The sequence below is a fragment of the Sinocyclocheilus anshuiensis genome, unplaced genomic scaffold, assembly GCF_001515605.1.
Source record: "Sinocyclocheilus anshuiensis isolate Anshui unplaced genomic scaffold, SAMN03320099.WGS_v1.1 scaffold787, whole genome shotgun sequence".
Taxonomy (NCBI): Eukaryota; Metazoa; Chordata; class Actinopteri; order Cypriniformes; family Cyprinidae; genus Sinocyclocheilus; species Sinocyclocheilus anshuiensis.
Genome location: NW_015548230.1, coordinates 121,741 through 142,380, shown reverse-complemented (window position 1 = coordinate 142,380; position 20,640 = coordinate 121,741). Strand labels below are relative to the sequence as shown.

General features: G+C 39.0%; 1 protein-coding gene across 6 annotated transcripts; it reads right to left on the bottom strand.

Moving 5' to 3' along the window:
- Window positions 1-245: 245 nt before the first annotated feature.
- Window positions 246-19,701, bottom strand: LOC107654580 (platelet endothelial cell adhesion molecule-like). Of its 6 annotated transcripts, none has more exons than XM_016441717.1 (15): window positions 19,613-19,701; window positions 19,498-19,521; window positions 16,783-17,076; window positions 14,784-15,065; window positions 14,232-14,492; window positions 13,367-13,636; window positions 12,555-12,839; window positions 10,364-10,639; window positions 5,474-5,612; window positions 5,286-5,365; window positions 4,014-4,067; window positions 3,869-3,934; window positions 1,711-1,782; window positions 1,042-1,112; window positions 246-472 (listed from the first exon to the last, which is right to left on the bottom strand). In XM_016441717.1, the coding sequence occupies exons 1-14, from the start codon at window positions 19,665-19,667 to the stop codon at window positions 1,069-1,071; spliced, it is 2,202 nt and encodes a 733-aa protein (XP_016297203.1). In that variant the 5' UTR covers window positions 19,668-19,701; the 3' UTR covers window positions 246-472; window positions 1,042-1,068. The 6 variants fall into 6 exon arrangements, with proteins under 6 accessions (XP_016297203.1, XP_016297204.1, XP_016297200.1 ...); XM_016441718.1 differs by having other exon boundaries at window positions 246-469; XM_016441714.1 differs by having other exon boundaries at window positions 1,090-1,112.
- Window positions 19,702-20,640: the final 939 nt, after the last annotated feature.

The following is a 20,640-nucleotide window of genomic DNA, read 5'->3' as shown; positions in this document are numbered from 1 at the left end:
TTTCTAACAAGGGGCTAAGTCTTTTCAAACTTCTATATATAAAGTTAGCAGTGGCTTTTGATCCTAAATGTTTAAAAGGACCCTTTCGAGTAGCTCCACTTTAAAAGACTACCTCTTTCAAGTGGTTCAGCGGCTCCCTCGTGTTCTGGAAGCAAAAATGTCTTTCCTGTTCCTCATAGTTCTTGAAAAAACACACCAAAGAGGAAAAACAAAGAAAACCAGCAAAAGACTTGATTTGACTGCTCACATTTTAATCTCTGATATACAAACATCATAACAAATTTTACTCATGTAACAAATCCAAGCCACAAAGTAATGTTAATAATCAAAGTACAATATTCAAAGTCAGCACATCATGATTGAAAATCAGCTTCTGGTGGTGGAGAAGCTGAATAAATTAGGTGTAAAGTGTCGACACTCATGCAGGTTCTTGTTCACTGTTGTTGAGTTGTGCATATTCCAGAGCCACCTGCTGAGAAAGACACACACTTCACAAACTAGCTTGCAGGATCATGTTCTAAGCAATATTTTACATTTTAATTACCTTGCTGTCTAAACTAATACAGAAATATAACTGTGGACAATACATGCAGCTTTTGTTTTTTCGGAATTTGTACAAAATAATTTATTTATGCTCATGCTAATTAAGCATGTCCCCCCCAAATTATATACCTTATAATGAGAAAAAAAAGTCTGATTCTCATATTCATTACTACTATATGAAACAACTATAAAGTATTTCTATATCATGACAGTTTTTGTTGTACTGTTTTTGTTGTACTGCTCTTAATTATTTAAAAAATAAATTTAGAGCAGCATTTTTACTGTAATACAGTGATGGCAATGAGAATTGAAAATATTTGGAATAAATGTAAAATGTGCTATTTTCTTAATTTTCCTCTTTGGATTTTGTGTGATTGGAAATTTTCCTGACAGGCTTCATAAGACTGACCAAATCAGATACATCGTATTGAGATTTCTTCTGTGGCACCTATTTCTTCCACAAGAGGGCCTCCCTGTTGCAAAACTATCTGTACATACCTAAATGTGGACTTTTGTGTCTGTGTGTCAACATTGTGCGTCACTTACGCCCTCAGCCTGTTCCGAAACTCCTGCAAAAAACAAATGAACCACCATCACAAAAGAGCCGTAGTGGAAAATGGATGAATATTTAATTTAATAACTTCAGCCCAACTTCCTGAAACAACTCCAATCAACTCCCAAGGAAGAGGAGTGCGGTGCCCGCCTTAGGCTTATCGCGTTAGTGCCATGCTAATATGCCTGTGTAAGTAATCTGTTTCCCTCCAGATGCAGCTATTGTTTGGCAATATGTGGGCATGCCAAAACCCATTTCAGTGTGACCTCTGCTATGTTTCAGCATTGTTTCACACGCCTACTGCAATGATTAGTAAGAGGTCTTGCTATTAATCAACCAGGGAAAAGGGACTGTGGAGTGTTTATTTGCGCTAAAGAAACAATAGACGAGTTTCTGTGTCGGTTGGGCAGAGGAACATGAGGCTCCAGGGCCCATTGTGAAAGCAGGAAGCTCTTTCCCACCAGTGCAGGAAATAGCCACCTGGCGTCTCATGCATGATGTAAACACCACACATTCATTTACAATGTCAGTTTGGACGCAGTGTAACGACATGCCTCTTTTACTGCCTGTTATGGTCATGCTGTAATGTACGTGATTCAAACATCTGAGCTCACCTGGTGTGGACACCTGGACCTCTGTGTGCTGGACACTGTATTCGGGCTCTGTGGTTTTCTTCACGGGAACATCTATTCGAAATATGGACACATTTTCACACATTTTTTAGCATCCAAATGGAAATTTACGTAGTTAAGAAAGTTGCGTTGATAGGAAATTCTCAAAGTAGTCATGATCCAAAAACGGCATTTTCTGGTCTTTTCTGGATTTAGACAGTAGAGAAAAAACAATACTACATAAAAAAAAAAAAAAAAACTAAAATTTAAGATTTATGTATTTTAATTTCCATATAAAATGATCAAATTTACACTGTTTTAATATAAACTAATAAACTTCATGTGATGAATATTTGTCAGTCATACCTCAGATAAAACAAATTTCTGTAAAAGTACTAATAAACTGAATGTGTTTTAAATACACAATAACCAAGTTTATATATTGATCATCAATCCTATACATTTTAACTAATTAAATATTACTTGTGCCATAGCTAATCATATTTTAACCATGTTCATACTTTTTAACTGAATATATTTAACTGTTTTAACAATGAACATATTAATACTGATGCTAAACAATTGCATTCTGAAAATATAATTATTTAAATAGACTATATAGACTATATTTAAATAAACTATGCCATCAAGATTATGTTTAATCCAGTCCTGTGTAATCCAAATGGATGGAAATATAGGCTATATGGAATTGAAACAAAATCGTAAATTATGTCTTAATAATAAAATACTTAGTGCATTTGTGGTGCAAACATTGACATTTATTGTGTTGGATCGCCACTCGATATTGAGTTTAAAATCTGGGTCCTGAAGTATAACTGTCGTGAAGTGTGTTGCTGAGAGGCCCGGAAGGAGTTAGGAAGCCTCAGAACAACAATGCAGTTGCCCAAGGTCCAAAGTGATTTTATTTTCACAAGCTACTTTTTAAAAATGTAATCCACACAAAGTACAAAATAAACAATAAAAAAATGAAAAATTAAACAATATCTTACAAAATGGATACTCAAAAACAAACTATACATGTGCTAGAAAAAAATGTGCTGAGAGCAGCAAAAACCTGGCACTAAACAATGCCAAAACACGGGATCAGACACAAGATCTACTCTGAAATGTGCTGCAGAATGAATATCTACTCAATAATACGGAGCCCCGCACATGACATGCAAGAAAAAATAAATAAATCGTGCGCACGATTTACTAATTCGTTCCCTCGATGTACTAAAACATTCTCACGATTTATAAGTCGTGTGCACGACTTAGCAAATCGAGGGAATGAATTAGTAAATAGTGCACACAATTTATAAATTGAGGGAACAAAATAGTAAATCGTGTGCACGACTTAGCAAATCGAGGGAATGAATTAGTAAATCGTGTGCACAATTTATAAATCGAAGGAACGAAATAGAAAATTGTGCGCACGATTTACCCTGCATGCCACATGCGGGGCTCCGTACAATAAAAAGAAAATATGAAACCAACCAAGACTCTGTTCTTTTCTTGTACCCAACTACAAAACACACATTAGACTAATTAATTGCTGCTCAAAATGAACTCAGATTGTATTTGTTACTCACACCCTGACGAAGGCAAAATAGCCGCAACGCGTAGGTGTGCACTTGTCACCCATTTTTAAAACTTATAGCCATGATGAAATAAAGGCTTTTTAAAACTTTTTGAATAAGATTCGAGTGCCTTGGACTATTATTATTCTTACAAAACACACATTGACTCATTGAAGACTTGACATTGGTATTGTCCTTAAACACATAAATCATCCCAGAAGCATGACACAAAATAAACTCACCAAGAAATCAATATACAGTAAACCAAATGACATCGTAGCGCCAAGCTGTGATGACACATTCACGTTCGTCATCACTATAACCAATTGTGCAACTTTGAATTCGGCATTAAAAAATCTAACCAGTATCATTCTTTCTTGCAATTTTGTATTAAATAGATAGTGAACAATTTAGCAAATGTAAACAAAGTTTATGGTGGTTCTGACACAGCATTTCACACAGAACCAAAACCAACGATCCAATATATTCAATATCCAGCTATAACTGACATATTTTTCACAATGAATCCATCGGAGGAATTCATTGACTGTTGAAGAACTTTGAAAATCTTTGCAACTCACCTCCTCTGGGATCGACTTCCTGTGGGTGAACCAGCTCAGAGTCTTCATCAGTATGATCATCAGAATCTAGTAAAAGAGCAAGCAGAGGGTATCATGTGATGAACTCACATTACATTGGCATAATCCGGTTTAAAATCTGTACTACCTGAGCCAGATACATTTTCAGTCCAGACATTCCTGCCCATCACACAGGGAGTTCCTGTAAGGCAGAAATGAACAAGATATCAGTGAAAATCAGTATATGGGTTCAACATCTAGTGTCAGAGAAAAATCAATAAAATAAATTTTTCAGTATGATTCAATATTCAAAATACCATTCAGCCATTTCCATAACCCGGAGGTGTCCAATCCAATGTCCTATAGAGTTCAGCTCCAGCCTGCCCAAAACACACTCACCTGGAAGTTCCAATGAGTCTGAACGCCTTGATTAGCTGCTTCAGGTGTGTTTGATTAGGATTGGAGCTAAACTCTGCAGGACAGTGGCCTTTCAGAAACAGAACTGGACACTGCAATAACCTAACCTCACCTGACCTTTCTCCGAGGACGTCCAAACCTGTTTCTGGAGGGTCACTGTCCTGCAGAATTTAGCTCCAACCCTAATTAAACACACCAAAAACCAGCTAATCAAGGTCTAAAAACACTTCCAGACAAGTGTGTTGGAGCTAAACGCTGCAGAATGTTGGCATTCTAGGAGCAGGATTGGACACCCCTGCCTTACTCAGCCCAACGATACCAGAAAGGGATACTATGTAACAATCTGGGGTGCGTTTCCCAAAAGCATCGTTAGCTAACTATGGTGGTTCGTTCCATTGAACTCTATTGGTAATGACGGAACTTGCGACCATAGTTGCTTTTGGGAAACGCACCCCTGCATAGAACTTGTTGCATGTAACAAACTCCACAGGAATTACATTGGTAACGCAAAACCAGAAGTTCATTCACCTAGAACAGGGGTAGGCAAGTTCGGTCCTAGAGAGCCGCAGTCCTGCAGAGTTCAGCTCCAACCCTAATCAAACACACCTGAACAAGCTAATCAATGTCTTCAGGATTACTAAGGCTATAGGCAGGTGAGTTTTGTTTTCAGGGTTGGAGCTGAACTCTGCAGGACTGCGGCTCTCTAGGACCGAACTTGCCTACCCCTGACCTAGAAGTAGTCCCACTTAAGAAATTCAGCTCAAATAATTCTACTTTCGTTACTGCATGCACAAATTTTAGGATTTTCTGATCAACATTACACCCAACTTGTAATTTCAACTTGTATTGAACCCGAAACTTTAATTTAACTTAAATGGACCAAACTTGACATTAGTCTAAATAAAGATCAAAGTAACTTTTTTTCAGGAACACACAACAGCTTAAACAATAGCCAAATGCACTGTATTAATGTTAATGTGACAAGGATGAGGACATTTGTTACCATTGAGAGCAGTGTTATCTTCAATGTCGAGAGTAAGGCTTATTCTCATGGGATCACCTGATTTGGGCCGTGAAGGTTTTCTGAGAAAGAAAGCAGTTTCAAACAGAACGGACAAAAAAGCTTCAAATGATGATATACACGTAACAAACGAAGTAGATGTTTAACAGAGATGAAGAGAGGCCTCTTACACTGATAACTCAGTTGCTTGCTTTTTTCTGCGTGGATTTGACAATTTCTTAAAAAGGACTGTCAGGACTATGACGATAGCCACCAAAAGCAAGATACAGAACACTCCAGTAAGAGCTTTCTTCCACAGTGCTAAACTGACTATAAAAAAACACACAAAAATGAACAGAAGGGACACTGGAACATCTTCTGTAGACATTTTCACTTTTAGGCCAGAAACTCAACACAGTTACAAGCATTACATTCTCAGCATTGCAGCAAGGGGTGCTATTAGCGTAGTGTGGCATGATGAGCTGGAGGCCCATTTGCCGGCGTTAGAGTAAATGCCGTGACGTCATTAAGTTGCGCCTGCATTTAGGCTGGAGCGCACCTGTGGTGGGTTCTCGTCTGTTTGTTCGCGGGCCTTGGCCTGGTGCGGCGTGTTGTGGTGTGTTGCTGCGACCGTTTCGAGGTAAGTGGGTTGATGGTAGACTGAGTGCGATCTCCAGCGTGTATGTAGTAACTAAATGGTTTGTTGCTCCTCTTTAGTGGGCAACGGTTTGATGCTGTAGCCTAGTTTTCGTCACAGACGTGGTTTCGGGATCTTCCCGTTTGTTATCAGCTGGCTGCTGTGCGGGCGTCTGTGCCCTTCAGGTGCGTGTATGACGGGTTTTGATGGATTGTGGTCGACATTTAAAATATAGCAACTGGTCAGATGGTAACTCTCTTGTATTATTTTCAGTTCGTGATGTATGAATGACTACTGTGAACTATTAAAGGGACGTTTCTTTCTCTCTTCATGTACCTGATCCTGCAGCTATGTGACGGTAGGAGGATCGCATTCAGTGCAGCGATGTCACCGCTGTTTTGTCCTGGGTTGTTTTGAGACTGCTGCTCGAATTATTATACTCACATACTCGTTACTTTACATGGTTTGAGTTTTTTTGTTTCTTATTAAGATTCTTTTTTTTTGGTTTGTTTTTATTTATTTTTTTGCATAATTTAGTTTTTTTGTGTTTTTGACTGTTTGGTTATGAATCTTGACTGTTTGGTCAGGAATTGTTTGTTTAAATCCTGATTTATTTAATTTTGATTTGATTGTTGATTTGTGAATTGTGTATAATAATACATATTTGTTTATTTGTTTTCTTTTTTTTTAATTCTGATTTATTTTGCGCATTCCCTAATTGAAGTTAATTGTTTTGATTTTCTGTATGTGTATAACAAATATATTTGTTTATTTTGTTTTTTTGATTTTGTGGTCAATGACTATTTGGTTGTTTGTGTTATTATTTTTATTGGTAGTTGTTTCCTTTATTGAACCGGGCCAGTAAGGGTTTTTCTACCAAGGGCCGGCTGTGGATGAATAATTGACATCCACTTGTTTGTTTATATAATTAGTAATTTTCTTTTTTTTTGTGCGTGTGTGTATGGTGTGGAGAGTTTGTTTGTTTCTAGGAGCTGCGGCCTTATTGCGTAGGAAATTGACTGTTCCCTTCTCTTCTTTGGTGGTGGTGTTTACACCGTGTGCCGTGACTGATCACTTCACTGGGGCCCGGGTGCTGTGAGCGTGAGTGTGCAGTGCGTGTGAGGGGAACGTGTCTATCTTTTGCCCGGGCATTTCTTGAGAGAGGCCGCAGCTTCTGTTCTTTTAAACATATTTGAATGATTGGGGCTTGTCCTTTTTCGTGTGCCTCAGATTTTATTTTGATGAATCATAATAAACTTTTGTATTTTTGTATTAAATACCTGTGTCTCCATTCTCCTTGTCTTTAGTAGGGAACCTGTGCGCTGGTCATATTCTCTGGGTGAAATTCCCAGGGTGGCGTAGTCGAATATCAATATATGCAGTGTTTTTGCCCCTTTAGGGTATGATTTATTTTGGCTTTTGAACCCCTTTCCCTCTGTCTGCTCTGTGAGGATGCCACATTTTTGGCGTATAGTCGGCAGGGCTTACTTATTTTTTTGACTGCGTTTTGGAGACATGGGTATTAGTTTTGGTTGTGTTTGAGTGATTTATTTGTATGTATTTGTGACAAAACAGCGGTGTCATAAACTGTTTCTCTCTAACATCCCCTACCCCCTCTCTAGATATGGATGTTGAGTTGCAGGAGCTGCGGGACCTGGTGGCCCAGTTGAGGACTGAGAACGAAAGATTACAGCAGGGACAACAACCTTTAGTAAGTGCCATAAGCAATGTGCAGGGTAGTGACACAGCACCGACTGGGCCTTCAGAGGCAGGTGCTGGCGCTGCAGCAGTTGATAGGTTTGTTTTTGTCCCTAGGGACCGGAAGTGCCCAAAGTTTAGTGGTAAATCAGGAGTAGGCATTAATGAGTGGGTCGAGGAAGCACAGGCCTGCATACGGGTCCGTTGTCTGTCCATGGCCGATAAAGCTTTTTTTCTCTTTGATCACTTAGAGGGGGAGGCTCGGGAAGAAATTAGGCATCGTCCTGATGCAGATAGGGGAGACCCTGATAAAATGATTGCGGCGCTTCGCGACCTTTATGGTTGTTCCTTGTCATATGTAGCATTACAAGAAGCTTTCTTCTCCCGTAGGCAACAGGAGGGGGAGACCTTGTTGGAGTTTTCCCTCGCCTTAATGGGCCTCCAGGAGAAGGTGAAGCAACAGTCGCCAGCCGCGATGCCAAATGCAGGGGTGTTGCTACGTGACCAGTTTGTTGAATTTGTTTTAGATCCGGCGTTGCGCCGTGAGCTTAAACAATTGGTTCGTCGTGAGCCGTCCTGTAATTTTTTGCATGTGCGTAGTGAAGCTATAAGGTGGGAAAGGGAAGGTATGTTGGGGGGTGCGAGAGCTCTGAGTCAGTCCGTTCCGTTAGCGTATGGTGTCCAATATGGAATGCAAGGGCGTTCTGGGTTAGAGGGTAGTGGCTTGGTGGCCAGACCGGAATTTGACGAGTTAAAAGAGTTGTTAAAACGCCAACAGGAAGAGTTGGGCCAGCTTACTCAAGGGCTTGCCCAGTTACAGGGTTCGTCCTTGCAAAAGCCCTCCCCTCGCAGGGGTCCTGTAATATGTAGGCGATGTCAACGTGCTGGTCACTTCGCTAGAGAATGCGATGGTGACAGAGTTTCTCCTCGCCCTTGGCCCCCTTCCACAGTAGTACCCGTATCTGGGGGGAGACAGTCCCGCCCAGCACAGCAGTCGGAAAACTAGGTCCCACCGGGCTGCGGAGCCACAACACGTTAGGGTGTTGATGGGCTCTGTTTTAAATCATGTCGAAAATATGCCTCGTTTGATTTGGTCCTGTCCACATCTTGTTGCCCTCCTTGGTGGGGTTTCCTCGTAGTCATATGGGCCATTTGTTGGCATCTCGGCCTAATGAGATTCTAGCAATAGATTTCACCGTTCTGGAGGCATCTCGGACAGGGATAGAGAATGTCTTAGTGATGACTGATGTGTTCACTAAATATACATTGGCTGTCCCGACTCGAGATCAGCGTGCTGAAACCGTCGCTGGGGTACTAGTGGGGGAATGGTTTTATAAGTTGGAAGTCCCTGGTCGAATTCATTCCGACCAGGGGCGCAACTTCGAGCCCATCTTGGTGCAGCAGTTATGTAGCTTGTACAACATTCAGAAGTCTCGCACGACGCCTTACCATCCGGCGGGTAATGGCCAGTGCGAGAGATTTAATCGTACGTTACATAATCTGCTGCGTACCCTCCCCCCCTCAAGGAAGAGGGATTGGTCGTCTTGTCTTCCTCAAGTGTTATTTCACTATAACACCACTCCCCATCAGGCCACCGGGGAATCCCCATATTTTCTTATGTTTGGGCAGGAGCTGCGTCTTCCGGTGGACTTTCTGCTTGGAGGCGTTCAGGACATCGCTCCGGGTGACGTGCACGAATGGGTTGTAGAACATCAAGCCAGGCTACAGGTCGCTTTTGAGGGGGCCCGTGCACGGTTAAAGCTTGCGGCAGATCGTCAAAAGACGAACCATGATCAGAATGTTTGGGATGTCCCATTGGCGGTTGGTCAGTTGGTGTATTTGAAGGAATGTGGTAGACGAGGGCGCCATAAAATTCAGGATTTGTGGAGTCCGGTAGCTTATTACGTAGTAAAGGCACCGGAGGACAACGGGGGTGTGTACTCCATTGTACCACTGGGAGAACCCCATCAGGTTAAACATATCCATCGTTCCCTGTTAAAGGGACGAAGTCAGGAAGTGACTCTGGAGGTGGATCCTAGTGATGTGCCTTTAACTCAGTTGGGATCAGTGTATGAGGAGGAGGTAGATGAGGTGGATTGCTGGCATGTGGTTCCCAGGGAGCATCAAGAAGCAGGTGCGTCAGCCTTGGATGGTCATGTTTTGGTTAAGTCCCCCACTGCTGAGGCAGTGTTATTAGTGGCTCCAAGAAGCGAGCTTGATCCTGCAGGAATGAGAGATGGTAGTTTGGGTTCTATTTTGCCGGTGGTCGTAGATTCCCTGGAGTCAGAGAACGGCCAGGTGCGGCCAAGGCGAACTACTGCAGGACAACACTCTATTCCTCATTGTCTTCCTAGGGCCATAGGAGGATCCGGGTCTGTTATTGGATCAGCGGCAGTTTATAGTTCGGTTTCTGTCCTCTTTAGAAGGCCAAGGCCCGCGAACAAACAGACGAGAACCCACCACAGGTGCGCTCCAGCCTAAATGCAGGCGCAACTTAATGACGTCACGGCATTTACTCTAACGCCGGCAAATGGGCCTCCAGCTCATCATGCCACAGTAGCATTAGCATAAACTGGCTGTTTCCACTGTCAGTTACTCTTTCAGGTCAACTAACTTTATCACCTGCGTCTGTGTACTTGAATAGAGTATGCATTACAGTTAAAAATATTCTATATCTAAACGAAGAAGCTCTACTATGACGTCGGAGTGATCAAAGGTAAGTTGATGTTTGTATTTAAAAACGTACCGCCAATTCTGGCTGGATAACTCTTTTTGGTTTCAATGGCGTAATTGGATGCCTCACAGTAGTAGTCGCCTCTCTGGTTTCGTTCGATGGCTTTAACAACATAACTTCCTTCTAATGATCTGACTTCTTGGGTGGAGGAAGGGAGCTTAACTCTGTTATAATACCAGGTGAAGGTGATGGGGTAAGTGCCTTGGTGTACACTGCAGATGAGGATGAGATCTGACCCCTCTGTGACCGTAACTTCCTTCGGCTCCAGGTCAGGCCTGGAAACGGGTACTGGTAGACAGAAAAATGTAAATTCTGTCTTTATTTATGTAAGTACCATAATACTAGCCCATAGGTCTTCTGACGTCTTCTTTCAGTCGTTAATCACTGAAGCTCCATTGCAACTTCCCATTTCCCATTTTACATATTCAAACAGGTGCACTGTATTCCAATTCAACATTTGTGAGAACAAATGGTGTTTGGAGTCATTGTTATGTCATGTTTTTTATCTGAATGTGAACAAGATGTCAGAGGTTTGGCTGAGCGACATTATCACTGAATAACAACATCAACTTCTGTTACAATGCAGCTGTTGAATGACTTCAGGAGACTTGAAGTAGGTATATCTGTAGTTGAATGGACAACTTTTGTGTGTGTGTGTGTGTTTCATTTTTTTTCCATGGAAATACCAGCATAATTTTTTTGGGAACAACATGAATAAATAATAATGACATAATTGTAATTTGTATGTGAGCTAAACATTTAACAAGCTTGTGTTTATAATAGTCAGATTTAACATGCATTCATGTTGTATTTACTGTTTGTTTCACTGATATTGATTTATCATTTTTGATGGTTCTCCAAAAGTGACTCATGTTAAATTTGGTAAAAGCAAACAAAACAAGTACTGGCAAAGAAAATGTGAATATCATGTCCTCTAGTATAAAACTAAAGAGTATTAAATAAATAAAGCTTCAGAGGCAGTGCATTGCAGTGATTTTACCACAAATAGATGGTGACATTAGGAAGGATGCAAAATTGTGACCAAATCACTGTAACACATGCTTTTATAAATCATTCAGCTCTTTCAACGTGACTTGTGTTTCACTGGACACTGTACAATTTACTATGTCAGAAAAGCCATACATATGGAGCTGGTTATGTGTTAGTTTACACTATGGTAAAAGTGTTTTGAGGTCATAACATAAGGTGCGTTTCCATTACAGATTTGCGCAAAACTTTGTCGATATTTTATAAATGTCAATAAAAAAGAATTGCGAAATGACGGCGTTTCCATTAACCAATGTTATGCGAATAAAACGTAACCGTTTGCCTCTCGCGATAAGTCATGGCAACGGATTTTGGTGGGATTTTAACGGATTTTGGCTATATTTATTCAAAGGAGGCATATGCGTGTATCTTTACAGAAGCAGCACAGAGAGCCGCTTCAGAAACGTGTGTGGCGCGGCTGGATTCTGGAATAAACAAGCATTGACTAGAGTGGCCGCAATCAGCTTCGGTGGCCGTATCAGAGCCACACTGCACCGCAGACATGTGCAGTGTAAATTGTCTAAGCATTAATGGTAGGAAAGCCCCTTATAGCCTTATATAAAAACTTTTTTACGTTTTACGTTTTTACGAAATTGACGCGTTTCCATTGGGCGTATTTTCAATTTGCAATTTCAATTTGCGCAATTTGAAGGCTAATGGAAACGCGCCTACAGTTTTCTGCAAGGAACTGCATGAAAACAAGTCTTTATTAACCAATAATCTGCCCTTGTAATTAATTTCAGTGACAAACTGCAGTGAATTGTAGGCATAGGTACATTTTTGGAGTTTTGCAATGAGTCTATGTTGCGAAGATTTATCACGACAAACTATGAATAACTTGAAAAACTTTCCCTGAAAGTGAAACTTTAGCTAAACAGCAGTGTTTAATTCATCTTGCAGGCTTTGGTGTGCAGAAGAGGAATATAATGAATGTGACACAAGTTTTAGTGATCAAAAATGGTACCGGACTCAAAGGTCCATCAGTGATTAAAGCATACAAAATGAGCTTTAAATCAGCATCTAAAAATGGGAACATGCACTTCCAAATTAATTCAAAAACAGCAGCAACAATGGCAACATGCACTTCCAAATTAATTAAAAAACAGCAGAAACACAGATGTTTCAGTATGAAGTTGTCAGGATGAGGTCCTCTTACCTATGACTGGTGCTCTAAGGGGCTCACTGGTCTTACTGAATGATGGCACATGGTTAGAAGCCTGACATCTGAAGCTGTAGATCTCTTCAGGAAAACTGATGGAGGTTATATTAAAGATCGCCCTGTCAGCTGCCTCAACCACTGTCCTGTTAGCCACTGGAACGCTGGTCTTCAGTAAGGTGTAGGTTATTGGAAACGTTCCATTTTCAGACTCACATGAAACTCTGAATGGTTTACCAACAATCACCTTATTAACAGCACGAAGGACTGGGGCAGAAACAGGCACTGGAAAAGAGAAGAGGAAAAATGAGAAGCATGCACAAAAGAAAATGTACTTTTGCAGTGCACCATATCAATTGAAATAAATCTATTTGTGTCGATTCTACACTCGAGAAAATAAAGGTTCTTTATTGGCATCTACGGTTTCATGAAGAACCTTTAACATCCATGGAATCTTTCCATTCCACAAAAGATTTGTTATAGTGGAAAAAGGTTCTTTAGATTTTTGAAATGTTCTTCAGACTACGAAATTGATTTAAGAACTGTTCCCTGAAAGTTTCTTTCGGGAACCCAACATGGTTCTTCAAATGCATCACTACAAAAATCACCTTATTTTTAAGAGTTTAGAGTATTGGCACTATTGGGAGCAACTATATTGCTAGTTTATCAAACAGCTTTTGTTATTACTGTATTATAACATGTTATAACATAGAATTAACAAAAATGTTATGTTATAGCAGTCAATTAGTAATATGGATAATATATGCATGTCCCCGCATGACAGAGCTTTGACAAAAGCAGAAACTCATCACCTTTAGCCTTTAAAATAAATGGTAAGCTGGTCTTGTTAACTTCTTTAGCCATGGCCATACAATAGTAGTTCCCATTGGTGGCCAGGCTTGCAGTGTCATCGTATTTGGCAACTGCTGCAATACGTCGGCCATCTTTCAGCAAAACATACTTTATGTCTGCTTTTCCGATCTTCACTGAGGAGATTACAGTACTGCTGCAGGTCAGAGTGAAGCGTTCTCCTTCAAAAAGCTGGTCTGGGCTCATTCTCAAAATTGGCTTCGAGAACAGTTCTGATGGTTTCAGAAAAAAAATGTAATTATCATGCAGTCCAGGGTTATTGTAGTTAACTAAAACTAAAATTGAAGCCATAAAAACCTGTGTTACTTGAAATAATAATACAAAATTAAATCAAAACAAATATAAAATATTATTCAAAATAGTATCTCTGTGATACTAAAATAACACGTATGCAGTGTATTTTACATTAGTAACTAATGTATAATGCATCATACTTTCTTGAAAAAATATAGAAATAAATGATAAACAAATCAGAACAAAATCTACAAGCACAGAACTATGTGCAAAATATCTGTAAAAATTAAAAGATAAATAACTCTTGTATCTTGATATTCCACTCTAACTACAATTTTAACACATAACTGCCATTATTAAAATAAAACCTATTTTAATTCAATAATAATGACAAAAATCAAACAATGTCATATGGCAGTACACTCATTGATAGCTGAAAGCATTTTAATATTAGTCAAAATGTTAAGTAAAAAACACACAAATGGTTGGTGATATGTACAACCTGAATGACGAACATTTGAATTGTCTGGAAATCTGATGCACATTTCTTAGAAAATCTTGGTGGTTATTTACCTGCAACATTTAGCCGATAGACTGCCTTCTTTTGCACACTGCCTTTCTCTGCTTTACACACATAGTCCCCTGAATCCTCAGCTCTTACTATGAGGCTGTATGTGAAGGTTGTATGAGATTCACGAAGAAGGGTGTTGACTTTGGTGAGGTACAACTCAAGATCTGAGTTAAGTTTCACCTTACATGTGATCTGCACCCTGTCACCCTCAACAACATTCGCTTTGGGGGAGATGCTTATTTGTGGGGTGATCACATCAAGATCTGTAAAAAAGAAAGTCCATCTCACTGTTAATGCAAAATATCATCAGATGTGCATATATATGCTCTATAATGACTCCATGAAATGGCTTGATTAGGTTTTTTCCCCATGTGTTGCTGTGTTTCTTAACATATCATATTGGGGGAGAGACATTCTCTCTCAAGGGAACATTTTTTGGACAAAAATGTGCATAAATCCATGAGTGAATGATGAGTCAATTTTTTTTTCTTTGCCCAATGTGGTGTTCTTTAAATGTTATCAGCAGGTTTCAAGTAACTTGAATATGTTTTTACCTTGTACAATAACTTTCACCATGTTGCTTTTGTTGGAGTGTCCTGCGCTGCGTTGCATCATAACCATATAGTCACAATGCAGGTAGATGTCTGTGAGCTTCTGCATGGTCAGAGTGGTTGTCACAGAGTTGCTGGTACTAACGACTCTCTTGACCTCCTGATTGTCCTCGTAGAAGTAGAACATCAGACTGCCCGTCTCCTCTCGTGCACTGCATGTGGCAATAATGTCTTCCCCCTCAGACACGATGTCAGACTTCACCTTCAGCACAGGGATTTGAAGGCCTGTAAGGGTTTAAAGACTTTCTAAACCACTGAATATAATCAGTCACATCAACCACACAATTTAGGGGCAACGATGAAAACCAATATTTTGCTTGCTGGATTCTGATCTAGTATATATATATTTCTGTCATGACAACTCTCGGATGGATTGGCATGGTAATGTACATGACAATGTTAATGTATTTGGTCTTGGCGGAACAGATCTGCTACGCTGCTGCTGCGGCAGAGTAAGTACCGAGACTTGCTACTGCCAATACATCCACAACATGCTGCTGTGAGCATGTAAGAAATACTGCTGCTGCAAATATAACATACATGAAATATGGCTATATACCTCCATATAGCATACATGAATCACCTCGTAGCAGATCTATATATATATATATATATATATATATATATTATTATTAATATTTTTTTTCTGTGCAGCTGTGTTGAATATCTGACGTCTCAATAAATGATATCACCTTTATTTCTCAAGGTGCCGACGTCTGTAAGAAATTGAGTGTGATGAGTGTGACCGCAAGCAGAAAACAAAAGAATTCTCAAGTAACATCAGCAAATCTTGACAAGGCTCAGCGATTTACTGCAGAGCAAGTTCATAATCAAATCGCATCATTTAATGGTGGATCTGATGACGAAGCTGTCATGATACAAAATACTGATTTTGAAGATGATGTAAATGAAAACATTTTAAGATTAGTGTATCAAAAGGTTCAGATGCTTTATTTTATTACTGTGTAATTGTTCAAATATCAGTACAGTTTTATGCTATTAGGGCAATTTAGAGATCCATATGTATTCATGCATTCAAGGGTCAAAAGGCTTAAACGTATTCTGTTTAAACACACAGGATATCCATAGACCTACAAAAGAGCAAAAGTTATTTCCTTAAAATATAGTTGATGACAACAGTTGCTAAAGTAGAATTGGTCAGTAATGCTTTTAAAGGGATAGTTCACCCAAAAAAGAAAATTTGCTGTTAATTTACTCATCCTCAGGCCATCCAAGTTGTAGGTGACTGCAAGTAAATGGCTACTGTTACTTTGAGAATTAAAAATGCATAGAGACGAGACCAAAATAATACTCCTGGCTCCTAATGATATACTGAGGTCTTATGAAGCGAAATGATCCATCTTTGCAAGAAACTGAACATTATTTACAACATTTTTACCTGTAATCCATAGCCTCAAATCCAATTCTTTTGCATGAACTGGTTCTTTCGGATAGCTTGTTTCAGTGAACTGGTTCAAATAACTGATTGGCCAGTTTGTTTACATCATGCATTTACGTAATGTATAGGTACGCAATTACATTAACAGCCAACAATGATGTGAAATGTGAATGTTTTACACGTCTAAAGCATATAAAGTGAAAAAAAATTATCAAGTCTTAATCAACTTACCTGTTTAGAAAATCACGAGAAAGCATTAAAAATCTTGCACAGACTGATCATTTTGCTTCATAAGACCTCAATATATCGTCAGGAGCCACGGGTATTCATTTTGTGTTGCCTGATTTTTTTGGACTCAAATTGATGGTAGCCACTGACTTGAATTTAATGAATCACCAAAGATCCTTACTATTCTTCTGAAGTAAAAAGGTCACCTACATCTTGGATGGCCTGATGGTGAGTAAATTAACAGCAAATTTTCATTTTTCGGGTGAACTATCTCTTTAAGGCGGGGCTTAGCAGAGGGTCAGTTATGTTACTAACCTGTGACTCTTAATGACAGAATGTTACTCATCTTGTGCTTGTTGTAGATGTGGACACTGCACTGGTAGCGACCAGAGTTGGACACCCTGGCTGGAGATAAACTGCGCTCCACCACTGAGGCACTGCTATTTTTGGAGTACATCACCTGACTGTCCTGCAGGAGGCTGAAGGAGTATGTCAGCGGCTGGGGGAGGCTCTGACTGACACTGGCCTCGCAACGCAAGATCACATTAGTGCCACTCTCCACATTATTAGCAGGAAGCACAGTCAGTGTCACCTGATCAATGGTCACTGCTGCTCAGAAACACCCAGAAATAACAAACACACAAATAAAAGAAAACACAGCTGGGTCATTCGGGCCATGTTCAAGAAATTCCACGTCAAAAATAAACATATAAAATTTTAGATTTTATAAAAATATAAAACATTAATGGAAGCAATGGAATATCAATAGATCATGAAAAACTTTCTGTGTACATCTTAAATTTAACCTCTTTAGTCAAAATAAGAGAAAACAATTACAGAAGAGATGTTGACAGTTGTTTACTTACCTGAATTATTTATAAATAAGTATCTAAATAATTACAAAAATATGTGTGAAGCATCATTGTGTTTTTGAAAGGTGCTTTATTAATAAACAAATATTTCATATTTTTTTTTAATAAATTATTGTAAAATTATTTTACACATTTAGTCAGAAGATTCTTCATCTGTGGTGTTACACAATAGATGGCTCTTTAAATACAATCAGAAAAAGCTTTTAAATTGTTCTGTTTGAAAATATTATACAAATTAAATGCAATTTCAAAAACACTCGTTGGCTCTGAAATAACTTATAATTTTTGTTAAATCTGCTGTGAATTCTGCACATCATCTTACTGTCACATATTTATGGTGTATTTATGGTAATTATATATGTGACCCTGGAGCACAAAAGCAGTCTTAAGTCGCTGGGGTATATTTGTAGCAATAGCCAACAACACATTGTATGGGTCAAAATTATACATTATTCTTTTATGCCAAAAATCTTTAGGATATTAAGTAAAGATCATGTTCCATGAAGGTATTTTGTAAATTTTCTACCATGAATATATCAAAACTTAATTTTTGATTAGTAATATGCATTGCTAAGAACTTCATTTGGACAACTTTAAAGATGATTTTTTTGCACACTCAGATTCCAGATTTTCAAATAGTTGTATCTCGACCAAATATTGTCCGATCCTAACAAACCATACATCAATGGAGAGCTTATTTATTCAGCTGCCAGATGATGTATAACTCTCAATTTTGAAAAATGTACACTTTAGACTGTTTTTTTGGTTCAGGGTCACATATATGTAATGTATATTTATATATTATATATTTAAAGCATATGTATAAAAAAATCCTATGAAGTACTTTAAATCAGTAAAATATACTTTAATGTAATTTCTACTGAAACTTGTGTCATAAATTTAAATATATTTGTAATTACACAAATGCAGTTATGAAGTTGCAATTTAGTGTATTTAAAATATACAAACTGTAAATGTATTATTAAATAACACACTGCAGTTAAAATTATAGTCAAGCACTTTATGTGTACTTTATATGTTAGTTAACACATCAAAATAAGTGTACTTCTTTAAAGCACGAGAAAAGATGATTAAATCGTAATGATTTAAAATGTACTTTAGTGTAAAACTTTGAATTTGACATTATTACAAAGTGCACTATTTAAAAAGAAGCTGTCATGAAAGCGTACTCTCTTTAAGTACACATAAGTGGCCTTTTATTTTATAAATGAAATACTATCTGCAAGTCCAATTTTAAAGACTTGTAGTAAGTGCACATTAAATTAAATTAAGCACACTTCTTTACACAAGTGATGCATTCTGGGATTGCCTTATCGGCCATGCCATGCTGAATTGGGCTAAAAAGAAGCATCAGACAGAGCCAGTACATTGTTCTCAAAGAAACGTGTGCTTGCTTCAGCTCACAAAAAACCCATCAGATGCCACTTCTAAAGAGTCATCTTCTCTGTGTGTTTACTTTGAGCAGAACACACAGTTCTTTTCCTGAAGTCTTAAAGGAGGCCGAAAGTGTGGAAAGCAGTGGCGTTCTGAACAGAAAGAAGTGGAAGGAAGGAAATCACATAAACAAACACTAAACATTTCCCCCTCAGGAGTGCAGAGCCTGTGATTTCTGCCGTACGACTCTCAACCTGGCCAACACAACCGGAGTTCACCGCTACACACGTCACTTCAGTAAACACCACTAAAAGCTGGAAAAACAAGGACAATCCGAACCCAAACTCAATGGTTGCATGTCTACTATAAGATCCTAGTGTTTGTGGCTTAGAATCTGCATCACTGAACATGTTTGAGCCTCCAATTAGAAGCAGACTAAACATCTTGCTATTGTACGAGGTGCAAACTTCCTGTGAGGGGCTAAACAGCGAGTGTCAAAGTATCTCTGAAGGATCAAAGCATCCAAGTGAATCACAGATCTGCTCTGACTAAAAATACATCCTAAAAGTCTCAGAAAAGCACAGAATTGTCATAATATTTCACTGCTCCCTTTTCCCAGCTATATAAATCAAGCAGTCAGGTTAGTCTGAGGTAAAAATAACCCTACAGAAGCTGGTGTCCCGAAACTGTCGCGACCACATGGTTTCTCTCCCATGCAAATACAAAGCACAAATGGAAACTGGAAAGTGAATCGAGGGCTTACCTGCCTGTATGTTGGCCGCTTGCCCTGGAGGTGAGAGCAAAAGGGAGAAAGAGGTAAGACAAATGAACAAAAAGACGATGAGACGGTGTCAATCATCTGTGCGAGGAGCCCTTACACAGTGCGCTCAGGCTGATGTGGAGCAGGCCGAGCCAGAGAAGACACATGCTCATCCTCACAGGTCAGTGTTCATGAATATGAAGGACGCACACGCCGGCGCTGGAGGATGAGGAGAAGGGCAGAATGGTTGCACATTTCACTTGGAACCGCCTTTCTTTGTTTAACGTGGATCAGGAAACGTGTTCCTTCCTCAGGATGTGTGAATTTGAATGCTTCGTTCGTCCAGGCCCTTGGAAAAAAAATCACCTTTCTGTTTATGGAGGGTCTCAAAGGCCTCATGTTTTAGTGCTGTGCTAAAGACATCACAGCCATATGTGACCCTGGACAATAAAACCAGTCATAAGGGTCAATTTTTCGAAATTGAGATTTATACATCATCTGAAAGCTGAATAAATTAGCTTTCCATTGATGTATGGTTTGTTAGGATCGGACAATATTTGGCGGAGATACAACTATTTGAAAATCTGGAATCTGAGGGTGCAAAAAAATCCAAATATTGAGAAAATCGCCTTTAAAGTTGTCCAAATGAAGTTCTTAGCAATGCATATTACTAATCAAAAATTATGTTTTGATATATTTACAGTAGAAAATGTACAAAAATGATTTTTGGCATAAAAGAAAAATCGATCATTTTGACCCATACAATGTATTTTTGGCTATTGCTACAAATATACCCCAGCGACTTAAGACTGCTTTTGTGCTCCAGGGTCACATATATAAGATCAAGATGATGCTTTTTGAGGCACGTCAGCGGTGTGGCATCCATCCAGCACACACGTGTACCACGGTAGCACCCTGTTTTTAACACGTAACACATTTCTTGACATGTTCCTTGATCATATTATGTGTTTTTAGGACACATTCCACAGTTATACCACATTTGTCTTTGGATACAAACCAGACATTTACGGATATTTCTTTGATTTTGAACACAAACCATGGAAATACCACACATTTTTGTACCATCTTAATACTATGTTTATCCGGCATGCACCATGGTAATTAATTCCATGTATTTTTGGGCAT